General features: G+C 41.5%; 1 protein-coding gene across 6 annotated transcripts in view; it reads right to left on the bottom strand.

Moving 5' to 3' along the window:
* The window catches only part of LOC105466897 (5-hydroxytryptamine receptor 4), a 199,141-nt gene that overhangs the window by 63,901 nt on the left and 115,627 nt on the right, over positions 1–19,613 (bottom strand). For all 6 annotated transcript variants that reach the window (XR_978501.2, XM_011716074.2, XM_071098240.1 and 3 more), the window contains exon 5: positions 3,266–3,419. Coding sequence is in view for 5 of the 6 variants with exons in the window: in XM_011716074.2 (XP_011714376.1) it covers positions 3,266–3,419 (154 nt within the window). In the remaining variant the exon portion in view is untranslated. The remainder of the gene's footprint in view (positions 1–3,265; positions 3,420–19,613) is intronic.

The raw sequence follows: 19,613 nt of genomic DNA, 5'->3' as shown, positions 1-19,613 counted from the left end.
AATTACTTTTGAGATTTATCAACTTGTCTTTGATTTTCAGCAATTTTTAAAATGAATTTTCTAGATATAGTTTTCTTCTTTATTTAACCTGCTGGGGCTTTGTGGAGTTTCTTGAATCTGTGACTGATGGCTTTTATCTTTTTGGAAAATTCTTAGGCACTATTTCTACTAATATCACATCTACCCATTCTCTCTCTCTTCAAATAGAATACTAATTATATGGATGTTAGAACTTTTCTGTATTTTTTATATATATATATATGTAACATATATATACATATACATAAAAGTATATATATGGACACACACATATATTCTGATATGCTACATATATACATATATATCAGAATGATCTGTAATAAAATTTTATCCATTTATCTCTATGTGCTTCAATCAATATTTTATTACAAGGTTATGGTGTAACATCCTCTTGAATTGATATTTTTATCATTATGAAAAATGATATCATCTAAATTCCAGTTTACTACAGGTGTTCTCGGATATGTCAAATCTACTATTAAATTTATCATTATACTTATTTATTTCAGTGTATTTATTAGTTGCAGTATTTCCATTCAATTCCCTCATCCCTTTTTTTTTTTTTTTTTTTTTTTTGAGACTGCGTCTTGCTCTGTCACCCAGGCTGGAGTGCAATGGCACAATCTTGGCTCACTGCAACCTCTGCCTCATGGGCTCAAGCAATTCTTCTGCCTCAGTCTCCTGAGTAGCTGGGACTAAAGGTGCATTCCACCATGCCCAGTTAATTTTTGTATTATTAGTAGAGATGGGGTTTCATCATATTGGCCAGGCTGGTCTTGAACTCCTGACCTTGAGATCTGCCCACCTCAGCCTCCCAAAGTGCTGGGATTACAGGTGTGAGCCACCATACCAGGCCAAAAATTCCTTTTTTTTTTTTTGGTAGATGCTCCTTGTCTAATTACTCCATTATCTAGATTGCCTATGAGACTGTTTCCGTTGTCTTTCTATGTTTGTGGGTTTTGGCCATTTAGTCTTGCCTCCTACAAGGTCTGGTGACTTAATTAAAGGACAGACATTATGTATAAAAAAAGTACAGGTACTCTGGATGGTAGTAGCCTTCCCACAACTCGATGTATCCTGGGACCAATTTTAAATAAGTGCCTTACAACTTCCTTATGGAATACATATCCCTGCTAATGAATCCAGACCATAGATTTTGATCTTCATTATAAGTTTAGTATGTCAAAGCTGGAGGACTCTTAAAGATTAGTATCTAGACAGAGAGATGGTTAATTTTATGTGTTAACTTGACCAGGCATGGGGTACCTACACATTTAGTCAAGCATTATTCTGGGTGTGTCTATGAGGAAATTTTTGGATGAGATTAACATTTGAATCAGTGGACTGCCAATCACCAGTAACCTGCCACCAGTGCAGGTGAACCTCATGCAATCCATTGAAGGCTTGAATAGCAGGGAACTCATGCTGCCTTACTGCCTTCAAGCTGTGATATCAGTTTTTTCCTGCCTTTGGACTCAAACTAAAACATTGGCTCTGCTGGGGCTCCAGTGTCCCTGCATTTGGACAGGAACTACACTATTGGCTGTCCTGGGACTCTAGCTTGCTGACTGCAGATCTTGGTACTGGTAAACCTCCATAATCACATGAGCCAATCCCTTACAGTATCTCTCTCTTTCTCTCTCCGTCTCTCTACACACACACACACACACACACACACACACACAGACACACACACACACCCATTAGTTATGTTTATCTGGAGAACCAATACACAAGGATTGGAATAATGCCTGGCATATGTTGCATGGCCTCCTAGATCCCTGGTAGACCTTCTTCTCCATTGAGAATGAATGGATCTTCTCATCACAGTGCTTCACCAAGTGAGACAGTTCAGAGCTGGGCTCAGGGCTTAGTTCTCTCAACTTCTAGCCTGGAGGTCTCTTAATTCCCCAGCAGCCTCTACCCACATGATATATTTTCTTCAGGTCCATTTCAGCTGATATGGTTTGGCTGTGTCCCCACCCAAATCTCATCTTGAATTGTAGCTCCCATAATTCTTACGTGTTGTGGGAGAGACATGGTGGGAGATAATTGAATTATGGGGTGGTTTCTCCCATACTTTTCTCATGGTAGTGAATATGTCTCACGAGATCTGATGGTTTTATAATAAGAAACCCCCTTTGCTTGGCTCTCATTCTGTGTTGTCTGCAGCCATGTAAGAGGTGCCTTTTGCCTTCCACCGTGATTGTGAGGCATCCCCAGGCATGTGGAACTGTGGGTCCATTAAGCCTCTTTTTCTTTATAAATGACCCAATCTGGGGTTTGTCTTTATCAGCAGTGTAAAAATGGACTAGTACATCAGCCTTATAGACTCTCCACATAAAATGGAATAAGACCTTTTGGGGCAAATGACATGCCTCAGGCCCTGGAGTCTAAGCTTGGAATACTTGTCCAGTTATTTACAAGCTGTGTGACATTGGGCGTGTTACTTAACCTTAACCTACATAAGCTTGTGAGCCTGGGTTTTCTCATCTGAGAAATGGGAGAAATAACTATACTTTCCACACAAGGAGGTTTTCAAGATTGTATATAAAGTATTTAGCATACTCTGGCATACAGCTATGTTAAAGAAAAAATTATTCATGACATTTGTTAAAGCAGTAAAGTAGACTTTATTCAGAACTATCAACATAGGTTATAGTGACTACTGTGATGGGATTTTACAGTAGAAGAGAGAGATTGAAATAGAACAAGCGAAAGTGGAAATTTATGGTGAGTGGAAAACATGGTGAGTGGGGGTCAGTGGATGGAAAATTATCAATAGGAAACATCAGGAGTAAGAGAGGATTCTGGCTAAAAAAAACCTAGCAAGGCTCTTGCTGAAGGCAGGCCAAGGTGATCATAAATCACCTGGGAGCTGGTGGAGGATGAAGAACCCAATCAAATATTGAGGGTGGGGGATTCTGGCTAAACCAACTTAGCAAGATTCTTGCGAAAGTTGGGGTATGCAAAAACACACATAGAAGTCCAAAAGTCAAGACCTAGATGGGACAAGGATTTAGAAAAGTCTGACTAAAGTTGGGTTAAGGAGAGGATTTTTGTCAGTACACATTCAAAAGTGTTAACTTTTTTTTTGTTTTTTTTAATTATCACCCAGACCACTATCAGATTCTTAGAATACTCAATCTAATATTATTTATTCATTTAGGAATCCCATGCAGAGTTGATCAGACAGTAAACCAGTGGGGTCTGTGTGGATACTCACCAAATCAATTATGCCAATGTTATTCCAGCCTTGCATTATAGGGAGAAAAGAAATAAACGTGGGGATGACCCAGCAGCCTCCCAGCATTAATGCAATGCGCAGAGGGGTCATCTTGTTCCTATAGACCAAAGGCTGGCAGCAGATGGCGTAATACCTGGAGAGAGAATAGAGGGCAGAGCATAGCAATGGGCAAGGAGGAACGGGAGGGAGAGAGGAGAATATATGAGAGAGAAGAGGGGAGGAAGAGGGGATGGGGAAAGGGATAGAGAAGAGCAAACATTGAGGAGAAGAGTTGAAGGGGAAGTAGAGAATAAAATAAGGAAAGAAGAAAAGAAAGAATAAAGGGTAAAAAGAGGAGAGCAAGTGGCAGACGAAGGGACAAAGAAGGAAGACAGAAGGGAGAAAAGAACAGAGGAAAGGAAAATTGATTATATGATACAATACGATATACTGAGCTGTGAGTTTCTGTTAATAATAATATCAATATATGCTTTGGATCACATCTGAGAATCATTGCCTACAGTTGGCCCCACAGTCCTCTCCATCTCCCAATATCTGGAGGAGCTCCACACACCACACACCAGAAGGTCTTTTCTATCTCTGGCACTGTTCCAACGCTATCCCGATGCCTGTGCATTGAGGAGCTTCTGCCCAGCCCTCTGGGCCTCAGTGTCCAGGCAACTGTAATCTATTTGATTAGAACTTGAAGTGACCCAGGCATCCTCTACATCTGGGCTCTAACCACTGTCTCTCAGATTTGTCCCCTTACCCTTGATCACCTGCCTACATGGAAGTGGAGCTCTAAGTCAGTGTTTTTTGTTTTTTAAATTGTGGTTCAAGGATTCCCCTCCATCCCCCCATCACTGCCACGCTGAATCAAACTCACCTGAGGAAGTCTTTTTAAAATGCAGATCCCAAGGATCTCCTGAATCAGAGCCTATTGGTGAACAACCTGGAGCTTGCATGTTGACAAGTGTGAGTTATTACTGCTCTTTGCTAAGGATACTAAGTTTCCCCTTCCAAACGTGTACACTTCTTGGCCTCCTTATGGCTGGGTAGAACCAAGTGACTGGTCCTGACCAATGAATCATGAACAGAATTGACATGCATCACGTTTGGGATAAACTATTTAACTGTTTCTGGGATACTAAGAATGTAAAATTTTGAATATTTCCCACTCCATCATTTCCTATCTACTGGATGAGACCACCCCACATTCATTTATTAGGGTCTGACTTCTCTCATGGGACTTACTGCTCACTCTCTTTTGATTCCATGTTCTGCCTATGATACTAGCTTTCTTCCTGCCTCCAGACAGAGGTACAACCTGCCCATTCAACAGTCTGGCCTCTAACTTCTAGACCGTTCCTGCATGTTATTCTGGCCTTGGAGATCACCTCTTCCATGACCAGGCATGACATGGAATTTCACAACACGCAGAATGCTACAGTAGATCTATCATTTATTTCTCTTTGGGAGAGTACAAAATATAAATGCAAAAAGAGCCTGGAGGCTAAGTCTATTCTTTAAGGTTTTATACCTTTTAATGATGAACCACCCCCATACACCCCTCATTTTATGCAGTTCACTTTGTTAATTTTTCCCACCTCTTCTTTTCTTTTCTTAATTCAAAGCATAACTAACATAACAATGGCTATATTCTTTGAAGAGGTGGTAGTAGGATGGGTTGAGAGAGAGGGTGGAATGAGGAGAGCCCAGTGTTGGAGCATGAGGAGCAGGTGTCTCAGGAGCAGGGAGAGGAGAAATATCCCCTTTCCTACAAGGCATTGAGGAGCAGCTGACTGCATTGTGCCAAGAGCTCCTTGTAGCTGGCAAGCTTGGTGGGGTGTCCAGATGTGGGCCAGAGTGCAAGAAACAACAGATCAAAGAATGGGAGAGTGGCTTGCTCAGAAAAACCATTGTCTCCATTATAATTCTGACATGGCCACAAAATCAAACTAAAGATAACTCAATCGTTGAAAGAATCATGATTAGCTGGATTCCCTTCATAGTGTTGGCTTACAAGAAAGGCAAATTATAACTGAGTAGCAAATTTTTCTGAATGGAGATATTCATAATCATCAGAGGTTTATTATTAACATACAATTAATGATGAATTTGAAGTGGATGAAATATACTCTTTTTTTTTTTCAAATTTTGTTTCCTTCTTGATTTCCTGTTAGGGGGCAAGTTTCTTTTCATTTAACATCCTTCCTCCTTTCTCTTGTTATTAGCACGTCAAATCCTTCGGGAGTTATCTCTTTGCTGTTGCTATAGTATTGTTAGGAAAACAAATGATGGGGCGCTGACTTTTCTAGCCTAGGAGTGACCCGATTAGACTTTCTCCTGGGACTCAATGTCCTGCAGAGGGATGCAAGGTGGGTAAGTTAGCAGAGGGCCCTTTATCCCAGCAGCAGCCCCCTGGCAGGGCTGGGATTCATTCCTCTTCCAAAAGATATGTTGAAGTCCCAACTCCCAGTAACCTTGGAATGTGACCTTATTTAGACACAGGGTTTTATAAGAGCTAATCAAATTAAAATGAGGTCTTCAGGGTGATCCTGAATCCAATGTGACTGATGTCCTTATGAAAATAAAAATTTTGACACAGAAACTGATATGCACAGTAGGAAGGTGGCCATGAGAAGATGGAAGATTAAAGTGATGTGTCCATAAGCCAAAGAACACGTAAAGTTGCCAGCAACCAGCAGAAGCCAGATAGAGGCAAGAAAGGATCCTTCCCCTACATGTTCCAGAGGGATAATGGCCCTATTGATACCTTTATTTCAGACTTCTAGCCTTTAGAACAGTGAGACAATAAGTGTGTATTGTTCTAAGCCATCCAGTTTGTGGTATCTGTTATGACAGCTTTAGCAAACTAATACAGTTGGCTAACAACAATCTGTTACTTGCAAGCAAAGTATCCTGCCTCACACAGAGCAGTAAAACTGGCTTGAATGCCAGATATATCTTTCATAGTATACTTTTTTTCTAAGTAAAAATATCTTTTGTTTCATTCAATATACTTTCAGAACATAGCTCAAGTTTTGGCATCCTTTCTTCTATTATCCCAAAAATGCAATAGAGGAATAAATGAAGAATGAATTCTGCCCTATTGTTGTTGTGTAATCAATATAATTTTTGAGGTTTAGAACCAGGTGCTAAGATGTTGCCAAGAGCAGATTTCAGAAATTTTGGTTGGCTCTCCAGTGTCACAAAAATCCAAAAGTTCAAAAACACAAGGCCAAACTAAGTATCCTGCAGGGCACTATTCACCACAACCAAGGTATGGAACCAACCTAAGCATTTATCAGTGGATAAATTAATACAGAAAATGTGGTATATACACATGATGGGGTATTATTCCACCATAAAACAAATAAAACTCTGTCATTTCCAGCAGCATGGATGGAACTGGAGGACATTATGTTAATTGAATAAACCAGGCACAGAAGGACAAATATTGCATGTTGTCACTTATGTGAGGGAGCTAAGAAAATTGATCTCATGGAGGTAAAGCATAGAATGATGGTTACCACAGGCTGGGAGGGGTAGTATGTAGGGGGAGTATGAAGAGGGGTCAGTGAATGCATACAAAAATACAATTAGATAGTGGGAATAAGATCTAGTATTTGGGTGGGATAATTGGGTGACTGTAGTTAACAATCACTTATTGTATCTTTCAAAATAGCTAGAGGAGTAGATTTGGAATGCTCTCAACACAAAGAAATGATAAATGTTTGAGGTGATGGATACCCCAACTACCATGATTTGATCACTACACATTGTATGCTTGTATCAAAATATCCCATGTACCCCATAAGTATGTACAACTATCATGTAACCATAAAATTTAAAATCTTTTACATAAATAAATAATATCATGCAGAATAAAAAGTATGTTTGAGAAAACAGGGTGTTTTACCTGAGAAAATTACTTGATTTCCATAAATGGATGTGGATGTTTAGAGGGTTATGTTGGGAAAATAATAGAATTTACAGAAGAGGGCTTTAGAATGTATGGTTATATTGGTGCTCATAAAATTTTTATGAAACCCTTTCTTTCTAAATCTAGCTTGGCCAGGGCTACTGCCAGTTTCCCTTGACATAATGAACAATAATATTGTCCTACATTCTGCTGTCCAAATGTTCTATGCTTTAATTTGCTTCACCGTAGATTTCTAGGAGCTGCTCCTACATAGAATTAAATAGTAGTAACAGGCTTCCTTTTAAAATTCAGCTTAAAGGAGGATACTGTGAATGTAGTACACATTTTACCAATCCCTTACACATTTTTTAATTTGAGACAGAATCTTGTTCTGTCTGTCCCAGGCTGTTGTGCTTATGTGATCTTGGCTCACTGAAACCTCTGCCTCCCGGGTTCAATTGATTCTCCTGCCTAGCTTCCTGAGTAGCTGGAACTATAGGTGTGCACCACCATACCCAGCTAATTTTTGTATTTTTAGCAGGGACAGGGTTTCACATGTTGGCTAGGCTTGTCTTGAATTCCTGGCCTCAAGTGATCTACCCGCCTTGGCCTCCCAAAGTGCTGTGATTACAGACATGAGCCACCACACCTGGTGCCCTTACACATTTTACATATATAGTCAGTTCCCTGGAAAACGCATGCCAGAAACAAAGTACCTAGACAGTCAGCCCATCCTGTAGGGGGCTAAGGTGGAATACATAGAAACATGCCCAAACACAGATGTAGAAAGTTGCTCTTGCAGGATCTGGAGTGGTTAGGCAAGGGTAGGAAGACTCCTTTATCTCCTTTTTAAAAATCATCAATAAGTAAAGGGGGAAAGAGTATATTATTTTACTTAAATTTAAATTAGGTTAGGTAAATTGTTAGTGACAGGTGAGGATATGAATAAGAAAAATACTGAATTATGTCTAGGTATATGTTTTACTTGCATTTTGACCTCTACATCTTCTTCAGTCTGGTCCTCTGTCTTACAGTAAACATAATTTGATTTTTGAGTGGGATTGAGTATACCTAACTTCATGTGCTCAATATTCACACCAAGGCCTGGCACCCTTGAGGTAGAAGCCCTAAATAAGTCACCCCATATCCTTCAATGTCTTTCTGATCTTTGCTTTCAAGCAAAAAATCTAGAAAAGTAAACATCCTCTGAAGGCTGGACTCAAGAATGCAAATTAAGTAGGTGAAAACAAACACTACTGAATAAAGGGATTAATAAAAATTGAGTTCTAGTGTTAACTAATGGTCCTTCCTTAAAATTTTAATATTTGTCTGTAGATAAGACTAGACAGAAATCTGATAACTTGACTTTTATGTATTGTGGTTGATATTCAGTTCCTATATTTGGATTATAATGTCCCTGTTAATAACAGAAGGAAAACTGACCTGTCATGAACTACTCCTGCAACACATAAACACCACCACTAGACAGAATTAGCTAATTAAATCTGCAAGTTCTTTGGACGGAGGTAAGGCAAAATGCACTGGCTGATTTGATAATAATAGCTACTATTTATTTACTGACCAAGGGCTCTGCCCATTTGATCTCATTTAATCCTCACAACTATTAGATTGGTGCAAAAGTAATAGTGGTTTTTGCCATCAAGAATAATGGCAAAAACCATGATTATTTTGCATCAACCTAACACTTTTGAGACAGGAACTGTAAATATATCCATTTCACAGATGAGGAAAGGTAAGCACAGGAGTGTTTGAAATTTGCCCAGTCTCACAGGTGGTAAGAACTGAGCTGGCATCTAGCTCAGGCAGCCTGACTCAAGAGCCAGGACATAAACCTCCTATCATTTCACTCAGCTGCCTCTCATTGAAGAGGCACTTTGGAAACAATCAAAACATGAAAATACTGAATCTCAGAACTTGAAGGATGCTGAGAATCATGAAATCCTCAGGTCCTCTGATATGGTTTTGATGTACCCCCCAAATCTCATCTTGGATTGTGGCTCCCACAATTCCCATGTGTTGTGGGAGGGACCCAGTGGGAGGTGGTTGAATCATGGGGGTAAGTCTTTCCCGTGTTGTTCTCATGATGGTGAATGGGTCTCACAGGATCTGATGGTTTTATAAAGGGGAGTTTCCCTGCACAATCTCTCTTCTCTAGTCTGCTGCCATGTGAGGCTTCTTCTACCATGAATGTGAGGCTTCCCCATCCACGTTGAACTGTGAGTCCATTGAACCTCTTTCTTTTGTAAATTGCCTAATCTTGGGTATGCCTTTATCAGCAGCAAGAAAATGGACTAATCCAGTAAATTGGTACCAGGAGTGGGGTGCTGATGAAAAGATACCCAAAAATGTGAAAGTGACTTTGGAACTGAATAACAGGCAGAGGTTGGAACAGTCTGGAGGGCTCAAAAGAAGACAGGAAGATGTGAGAAACTTTGGAACTTTCTTAAGACTTGTTGAATGGCTTTGACCAAAATGCTGATGATGATATAGACAGCAAAATCTAGACTGAGGTGGTCTCAGATAGAGACGAGAAACTTGTTGGGAACTGGAGCAAAGGTGGCTCTTGTTATGATTTACCAAAGAGTCTGGTGGCATTTTACCCCTGCCTGAGAGATTTGTGGAACTTTGAACTTGAGAGAGATGATTTCGGGTATCTGGTGGAAGAAATTTCTAAGCAGCAAAGCATTCAAGAGGTGACTTGGGTACTGTTAAAAGAATTTAGTTTTATAAGGAAAGCAGAGCATAAAATTTTGGACAATTTGAAACCTGACAATGCAATAGAAAAGAAAATCCCATTTTCTGAGGAGAAATTCAAGCTGGCTGCAGAAATTTGCATAAGTAACAAGAAGCTTAATGTTAATCCCCAAGACAATGGGGAAAAGTCTCCAGGCCATGTTAGAGGTCTACATGGCAGCTCCTCCTATCAAAGGTCTGGAAGCTTAAGAGAAAAAAAAAAAGGTTTTGTGAGCCAGGCCCAGGGACTCTGTGCTGTGTGCAGCCTAGGGACTTGGTGCCATGTGTCCCAGACGCTCCAGGCATGGCTGAAAGGGGCCAACATAGAGCTCAGGCCATGGCTTCAGAGGGTGCTTCCATGTGTTGTTAAGCCTGCAAATGCACAGAAGTCAAGAATTAAGGTTTGGAAACCTCCACCTAGATTATAGAAGATGTATGGAAATGCCTGGTTGCCCAGGCAGAAGTTTGCTGCAAAGGCAGGGCCCTCATAGAGAACCTCTGCTAGAGCACTGCAGATGGGAAAAGTCAGGTTGGAGCCCCTGTGCAGAGTCCTTATTGGGCCTCCACCTAGTAGAGCTGTGAGAAGAAGACAACCATCCCCAGACCCCAAAATTGTAGACCCACCAACAGCTTGCACCATGCACCTTGAAAAGCCGTAGACACTCAATGCCAGCCTGTGAAAGCAGATGGGAGGGAGTCTGTACCTTGCAAAGCCACAGGAGTGGGGCTGCCCAAGACCATGGGAAGCTACCTCTTGCATCAGCATGACCTGCATGTGAGACATGGATTCAAAGGAGATCATTTTGGAGCTTTAAGATTTTACTGCCCCGCTGGATTTCAGACTTGCATGGGGCCTGTAGCCCCTTTGTTTTGGTCAATTTCTTCCATTTGGAATGACTGTATTTACCTAATGCCTGTACCCTCATTGTATCTAGAAAGTAATTAACTTGCTTTTGATTTTACAGGCTCATAGACAAAAGGGACTTGCCTTGTCTCAGAGGAGACATTGGACTGTGGACTTCTGATTTAATACTGAAATGAGTTAAGACTTTTGAGGAACTGTTGAGAAGGCATTATTGGTTTTAAAATGTGAGGACATGAGATTTGGGAGAAGCCAGGAGTGGAAGGATATGGTTTGGCTGTGTCCCCACTCAAACCTCATCTTGTATTGTGGCTCCCACCATTCCCATGTGTTGTGGGAGGAACCCAGTTGGAGGTGGTTTAATCACTGGGTGGGTGTTCCCCATGCTGTTCCCATGATGGTGAGTGGGTCTCAAAATATCTGATGGTTTTATAAAGGGGAGTTTCCCTGTACAAGCTCTCTTCTATTGTCTGCCACCATGTGAGGTGTGCCTTTCCCCTTCTTCCATGATTGTGAGGCTTCCCAGTCATGTGGAATTGTGAGTCCATTAAACCTCTTTCTTTTGCAAATTGCCCAGTCTTTGGTATGTCTTTACCAGCAGTGTGAAAATGGGCTAATACATCCCCTCTAAAATGAAGTGTGTACCCAAACCTGCTTAATTTTTCTAGGGATTTGGAACTCACCAGGTCCTACTGCAGTACATTCTAAACTCAAGGGCATGCTAAAGTTAAGAAAGTTTCCTCTAAAAATCAATTTTTGGTAACTTCCAGTTTTTCCCTCTGGCTTAATTTAAATTTCTATCTAATTCTTTTTCTGCATAGTGCTTCTAGAGGCACCTAAAGTGAGCTTTTACATCCCTCTGAAGTCTTATTTTCTGCAGGTAAAAAATTCCCTGTTGCTCTCAACCAGGGATGACTTTGCTCACCAGCAGACATTTGACAATGTCTGGAGACTTTGTTGTTGTTGTCGTCACAACTGGGAAGGAAATGCTACTGGCATCCAGTGGGTAGAGGTCAGAAATTCTGCTCAATATCCTACAGTGCACCAATAACAATACTGGTCTATGTCAGTAGTGCTGAGATTGAGGACTCCTGGTTTAGATAAGGGGATTTTCACCAATAGCAGGAGTGGAGCTCCTTGTCCTCTACATGTGCTATAGCATGTCGCTATCTCTTAAGAGTGGGGTGCCACAAGGACAGCACTATGTTCTGGTGCATCCTATATGGACCAAAAACCACTGCATTGCCTTTCACTTTGCTCACCATAACTTAATATAGCCTAGGGGATACCCAGAAGCACAGGACACCTGTGCCTCTCAAAAAGAAAATGATCTAGGACAGGAGGTGGGAAAACTGTCCCCCAACTGATGTATAAGCTCCATGAGGGCAGCAATGTTTGCCTTGTTCTGTTTTGTGTCCATGATCACTAGTACAGTGCCAGATATATTGTGGATACTGACAAACTGGATTTTTTAAAAATAATAAACTCTCAATCACTACCAAGTACAATAAATTCCATAAAAATATGTTACCAAATTTTGGAGATGTGAATAGGCATATCTAGTAGAGGGATAGGGAAAGACTTTCTTCAATAGTGGTTTTTTAAGTCAAATGTTAGAGACTGGGTCAGGATGGTGGATGAGAAAGTGTATTCTAGGTGCTGTAGACGGCATAGCAAAGGCTTGAAGAGAGCAATTATATATATGAAATACATACCCATAAATGTATATTCCTATATCCATATATCCCTATAAACATAAGAGTAAAGTTCATGAAATTGTAGGGTGTTTACAAGGAAGTAGACAAAAATAAGCCTAAAATGACTGACTGGGGCACGTCTCAGAGCAGTGGTTCTCAAATGGTATCATCTGTCAGAATCACTTAGAGGATTTGTTGAAACACAGATTGCTGGTAGGTCTGGAGTGGGGCCAAATAATTTGTATTTTTGATATGTTCCCAGGTTATGCTGTTGCTAGTGGACTGGAGACCACACTTCGAGAACCATTGTCTTAGAGGTTTTGAATATTAGGGTAGGAGGAGTTACCAAAAGATTTTTAAGCTGGGAAACATCCATCATAATCAACATTGCTGCGTGCTTTACTAAAGAAGCTGAATTAAAACAAAGTCAAGAGAAGGAGTTGTTGATTCATATGCTAGGTTGACAGTGTTGAACAGGAAAAGTAATTGTCTCATCTCAGGAATACATGAATCAGCAAGATATGTTCTCCAGCCTTCCATTGGGTATCTCCCATTCTTCCTTAACCAGAAAACTTTTACAAAGTAGTTAAATGAATGTTCAAATGATGAGTGAAGTTCCAGATGGCCAGGATTAACTAAAATGAAGCAAGGATATTTACAAAGTAATTTCTTATGCAAAACATTTCAAAAGTATTGCTCATAAAACTCCATTAAAATCCGCTTTTGTAGACCAGCCACCAGCTTCTCCCACTGCAGCCATGTGCAAATGTGTGATCAAATTGCTTTTAAATGTCTCTGGGGACACAATTTACTTTGACAACTCTTAGTAGACAGCCATGTATTTTAAGCACCATGCTAATCCCTTTCGTGCTCCTTCTGCAATTAAGGAAAATTCTACCTCTTCATTCCTGCCCTCCCAACCACAGAAAAGGCACAAGAAGCAGTGATAATAACTTGGAATTCTAGACTGTGAGAATTGGAGGGGATAGTAGCAGGCAACTTTATGTCTTCACAATTGGGTACCAACTTTCCCTGCCTTAACTACTTACTAGTTCTGTGGTCTTAGAATCAGTTACTAACCTCAAGAAGATCCAGTTTTCTCATCTTCAAAGTGGGAATAATTATGTCTACCTCCAAATATGCCTCTCTTTCACTGTCAGAATTGATGAAATAATATGTTTAAAACATAGGAAGTTCTTGGCACATAAATATCTGTTTAATACATATTATTATAAACAGACTCAAATATATTTTGGAATTGTGAGCTCTACATTATTTAACAAATAATAAAAAGTCACTTGGTTCAACATCTTTCCCTAACAGTTGATTCTAAGAAATATAAAGGTGAATGAATTGGTCTCTAAAGGCAAATGAAAGCATTAAGGCCATATTTGCTATGTGTAATGGAGTTGGTTACATGTAAGATCTAGTAATCATACATTGTCGCTTAAGCTGCTGAGTTTTGATGTAAATATTACATGCCAATAGATAACAACAGGGTAAACAGATCATGCATAGCTTGGGGCAGCTGTGGGGTTCACTGGTTGAATAGCAGTCCTCCTAGCAAATGGTGGTTCAATACATTTTTGTAGCAGAGCTCTGGATGAAGAAACTTGTGTTTCTGTTCTTAGTAATTCTTTCTGGTTATATTTTAGTTCCCCTTGTTCCCCCTTTGAGGAGGTGGAGAAGACAGAAGAGCAGTAGTAGCTTTAAGAAAAACTAAAGGCAACTTCCCTGTGGTTCCCAGGCTTGGCAAACTTCCGGGCACCTGGAGGATCAGTGAGGAAGACCCAGCAGAGATATTCACCAGGACCTGGAGACAGGAAGAGGGGCTGAGGAAATAGCCAAGAGCAGAGGCAGGACTGTGGGTTCCAGGAAGGAAAAACTGTAGGGGTAGGGGGACAGAGAGAGACTCCTTTCTGTCAGAGATCTGGAGGACATCGGTTTGGGCCCTTGCAGGAATTATAATCCCACGAGCAATCTTCAGATTTAATGTTTATTATGTTCCTATCTTAAATATTCTTCTGTGGGTGGGCACGGTGGCTCACGCCTGTAATCCCAGCACTTTGAGAGGCCGAGACGGGTGGATCACTTGATGCCAGGAGTTTGAGACCAGTCTGGCCAACATGGTGAAATCCTGTCTCTACTTAAAATACAAAATTAGCCAGGTATGGTGGCGAGCACCTGTAATCCCAGCTACTCGGGAGGCTGAGGCAGGAGAATTGCTTAAATCCAGTAGACGGAGGTTGCAGTAAGATGAGATCCTGCCACTGCACTCCAGCCTGGGTGACAGAGTGAGACTCCATCTAAAAAAAAAAATTATTCTGTACCTTCATGATAATAAAATTTGTAAGAAAGGGAGTGTCAGCCATCTAGAAAGGCATTTTATAACAGACTACAGGAAAAAGAATAACCTGCCAAAAATGTCATCTAAAAACACCTTGGCAGAGCTTACTGGACACACATAGAGGTTACCAAAGTATTATTTTATAGCATATATATTAATTAATCAATCTGCCAGCAGATACTGACTGATTGTTCCACTGACTCATTGAGACTCAGATCAGGGGTCACATTCCCTGTAAAGTCCTCGCTGGCCCTCAAAATCAGTGAATGGTTCTCCATCTCTGCTCTGGTTTTTTACAGTACCTTGTATGTATCTGTAACAGTAACACAGTATTTTCCTAACTATATTGTAATTGTCCACATTCTTTTCACCTGCTACAACTACTACTATTCCTGCTACATACACCATTCATTTATTGATGGCACACTATATGGCAGGAAGTGTATTCTATGTTATATCTAATTTCTAAAGGAACTCTACAAGGCAGCACCCATCCTCATTTCAAATATGAGAAAACTGGGGCTTGGAGAGTTGAATCCACTTGCCCAAGATCATAAAACTAGGTTATGGTAGAACTTAGTCTTAAACCCACATCTGCTGAAGTCTATGCCTTGGTGACACTGGTAAGTGGGACAAGGCTAGACAAAAGTGACTCTATCTAGAAAGAGGAGAAGACCATGCAGTGCCCTAGAAGCTTTATGGGCTGAGGACACACAAGAAAAATACATATTTAATGATGAACTTGATAGATAAGGTAATATACAGGAAGAATAACTCAGGAGCTATTACAGTAATCCAGAAATGAGATGGGAAGAAGTAATAAAGAAGAAGAAGATGTATTTCAAAGATATTTATAGGAGGTGGCCAAGACAGCAGACTAGAAGCAGCTAGTGTGCACAGCTCTCAAGGAGAAGAATGAAAGAAGCGAGTAAATACAGCACCCTCAACTGGCACATCCACATCCACATACTGGGACTACTCAAGGAAGCAACTCGACCCACAGAGAATGAAGATAAGCAAGGCAGGACGCTGGCCCTCCTGGGAGTGACATGGATCCAGGGGAACCTCCCCTGCCCAGGAAAGTAGTGAATGAATGTGTGACCCCTGGAACCCATGATTCTGCCACAGATCTTTACAACCCTTGGGTCAGGAGATTCCCCTGTGAACCCACTGGACAAGAGCCTTCAGTTTGACACATAGAGCTACATGGAGTCTTGTCAGAGCAGCTGCTCAGGCACGTGCAGAGACCTGGGAACCCTAGATACCTGGGCTTCCTGTGCTTCCTGGCAAAAGTAGCTGCAACTCTGGCAAAGCAGAAGGTTAGATCCCTGTACATACCCCTAGAAGGGGCATTAATCTAGGGGGCTGAGCAGCAACAGTCTGCAGGCCCCATTTCCACAGTACCTCACAGGATAAGCCCCACTGGCTTGGAATTCCAGTCAGCCACTGGTAGCAGCATTGCACCTCTGTGAGACAGAGCTCCCAGTGGGAGGCGTGGGCTGCCATCTTTGCTGTTGGGTGACTTAGCCATTCTAGCCTTTGGATTTTGGAGAGTCCAAGTTGACCAGGGGCAGAAGCTGTTCCCTAGCACAGCATAGCTGCTCTATGAAAACGTGGTCAGACTGCTTTTTTAAGTGGGCCTTGATTCTGCTCCTCTTCACTGGGCAGGACCTTCTAACTGGGGCCTCCAGCCACCCCTGCTGGGGCTCTCTGGCCAACAGAAGCTCCCTGGGATGGAGCTCTCAGAGGAAGGGTTGCGATGCCATCTTTGCTGTTTGGGTGACTTAGCTGTTCTACCCTTTGGGCTTTGGAGTGTCTGAGGTGACTGGGGCCTAAAGCAAATCCCCAGCATAGCACAGCTACTCTACAAAAATGTAGCCAGACTGCTTTTTAAAGTGAATTTCCAACCCCATTCCTCCTCACTAGGCAAAACCTTCCAACTGGGGTCCCTGGCCACCTCTTAACAGGTGCATTTGGGCTGGTAACAAGTATGTACCTTCCTGGGATGGAGCTCCCAGCTGTTTTGCACTTTTCACTGTAGATACCTCCAGGGAGTAGGAAATTCAAGGTCACCAGCAACTGGAGCAGGCACCCAGCATATTGCAGCAGCCCTATGTTAAAGTAACCAGACTTAAGTGGGTGCCCATATCTGCTCACCAGGTAGTTCCTCCAGGCCTGGACCTCCAGCCATCCCCTGCCAGAGATATTGAGCCAGTAGCAACTCAGGACCTCCCTGGACAGAGACTCCAGGGGCAACTGAAAGCCTCTCTGCCACTGCCTCTGCAGTGGAGCTGCCCTTGCTACTCTTGGACTAATGAAGGAGCAAAGACCTTAAGTGCCTTCTCTACACCTCCAACAAGCTGCACTTGACCCAAGGAGAGGAGGCCAGACCATTTCTCATGGGTCCCACCTACTCCTTCTGCTTGCACCAGACAGGTAATCCCTGACTTGGGCCCCAGCACATACCCTCCAGCCTGGGCTGATTGCACTGAGCAACTCCTGACCTCAATCTCTCTGGGGTGGAGCCTCCAAAAGACAAGCAAAAGACCCTTGACCACAACCACTACTAAGGTCCCTTCCTCTGCTGCCTCCAAGTGCCGGAAGGAACATGAATACTGAGATTGCCCCAGAGCTACAGTGGGCAGCCCAGGAGTTCCAAGCCATGATCTACAGCCAGGATGCAAGGGGGAGAAGAACCACACCTTCAGAGCCTTTAGAGGGAACACAGCTGCAACTGTGAGGAAACAGTGGAGCCACACAACTGAACAAGAGTCTACCAATAGACCATATGTCTAAGTGCCATCCACAGGACCACACCTCAATGCTTTAACACCAAAAATACCTCATTTACATACCCACCTCTGAAACCAAAGACAAGAAGTCAGCTTCAAACAAGGACTGTACACAATGCTTTGGCCCTGTGAAAACATGCAGGAAAGGAGTCTATTGACTGTACTCAATCTACACTGCAGTTAAAGGAATACCCACATACAGAGATGAAAAACAACCAGTGCAAAAACTCTGGTAACTCAAATGATTAGAGCATTGTTATGTTTCCAAATGACTGCACAAGTTCTCCAGTGAGAGTTCTTAATCAGGCTGAGCTGGCTGAAATGACAGAAATATAATTCAGAATATGAATAGGAATGAAGATTATCAAGATTCAGCAGAATGGCAAAATCCAATCCAAGGAAACCAAGACACACAATGAAATGATACAGAAGTTGAAAGATGAAATAGCCAGTATAAAAAAAGAAAATAATGGATCTGACAGACCTGACTAACACAATACAAGAATTTCACAATGCAATCACAAATATTAACAGCAGAATAAATCAAGCTGAGGAAACTTTCTCAGAACTTGAAGACTGACTCTCTAAAATAAGACAGTTAGACAAAAATAAAGACAAAATAATTAAAAGGAATAAGGAAAACCTCTGAGAAGTGTATTATTATGAAAAGAAGCCAAATCCATAAATCACTGGCATCCCTAAAAGGGATGGGGAGAAAGCATACAACTTGGAAAGCATATTTCAGAATATGATTTATGGAAACTCCCCCAAACTTGCTAGAGGCCAACAGTCAAATTCAGGAAATACAGAGAATTCTTGCAGGATTCTACACAAGAAGATCATCCCCAAGACACGTAATCCTCAGATATTTTAAGATAAAAATGAAAGAAAGAATGTTAGACAGAGCTAGAGAGAGAGAGGAGGTCACCTACAAAGGGAACACCATCAGGCTGAAAGCAAACCTCTCACCTGAAACCCTACAGACAGAAAGAATTGTAGTCCTGTAATCAACATTCTTGAAGAAGTATCTTCAACCAAGAATTTCATTTCCAGCCAAACTAAGCTTTGTAAGTGAAGGAGAAGTAAAATTCTTTTCAGATAAGCAAATATTGAGGGAGTTTGTTACCACCAGACCTGCTTTACAAGAGATCTTGAAAGGAGCACTAAATACAGAAAAGAAAGACTGCTACCAGGTAATACATAAACACACTTAAATACACAGACTGATGATATATAAAGCAATCACCCAAACAAACCAGCATAATAACCAGCTAACAACACAATGACAGAATCAAATCCACACATATCGACATTAACCATGAATGTAAATGGATTAAATGCCTCACTTAAAAGTCACAGAGTGGCAAGCTGGATTAAAAAAAAAAAAAGCATGACCTGGCCAGGCACGGTGGCTCATGCCTGTAATCCCAGCACTTTGGGAGGCCGAGGCAGGCAGATCACAAGGTCAGGAGATCAAGACCATCCTGGCTAACACGGTGAAATCTGTCTCTACTGAAAATATGAAAAATTACCCAGGTGTGGTAGTGGGTACCTGTAGTCCCAGCTACTCAGGAGGCTGAGGCAGGAGAATGGCGTGAACCTCGGAGGCAGAACTGGCAGTGAGCCAAGATCCAAGCACTGCACTCTAGCCTGAGGGATAGAGTGAGACTCTGTCTCAAAAAAACAAAAACAAAAACAAACAAAAAAAAAAAACATGACCCAGAGGTATGCTGTCTTAAAGAGACTCATCTCACACTTAATGACACCTATAGACTTAAAGGAATGGAGAAAAACCTATCAAGCAAACGGAAAACAGAAAAAAGCAGGGATTGCAATCCTAATTTCAGGCAAAACAGACTTCAAACTAACAAAGATTGAAAAGGACAAAAAAGGGTATTACATAATTGCAAAGGGTTACATTCAACAAGACCTAGCTAACCTAAATACATATGCACCCAACACAGGAACACC

This window comes from Macaca nemestrina, chromosome 6 (genome assembly GCF_043159975.1).
Source record: "Macaca nemestrina isolate mMacNem1 chromosome 6, mMacNem.hap1, whole genome shotgun sequence".
Taxonomy (NCBI): Eukaryota; Metazoa; Chordata; class Mammalia; order Primates; family Cercopithecidae; genus Macaca; species Macaca nemestrina.
The sequence above is the reverse complement of the archived record's forward strand: the minus strand, read 5'-3'. Positions and strand labels throughout refer to the sequence as shown.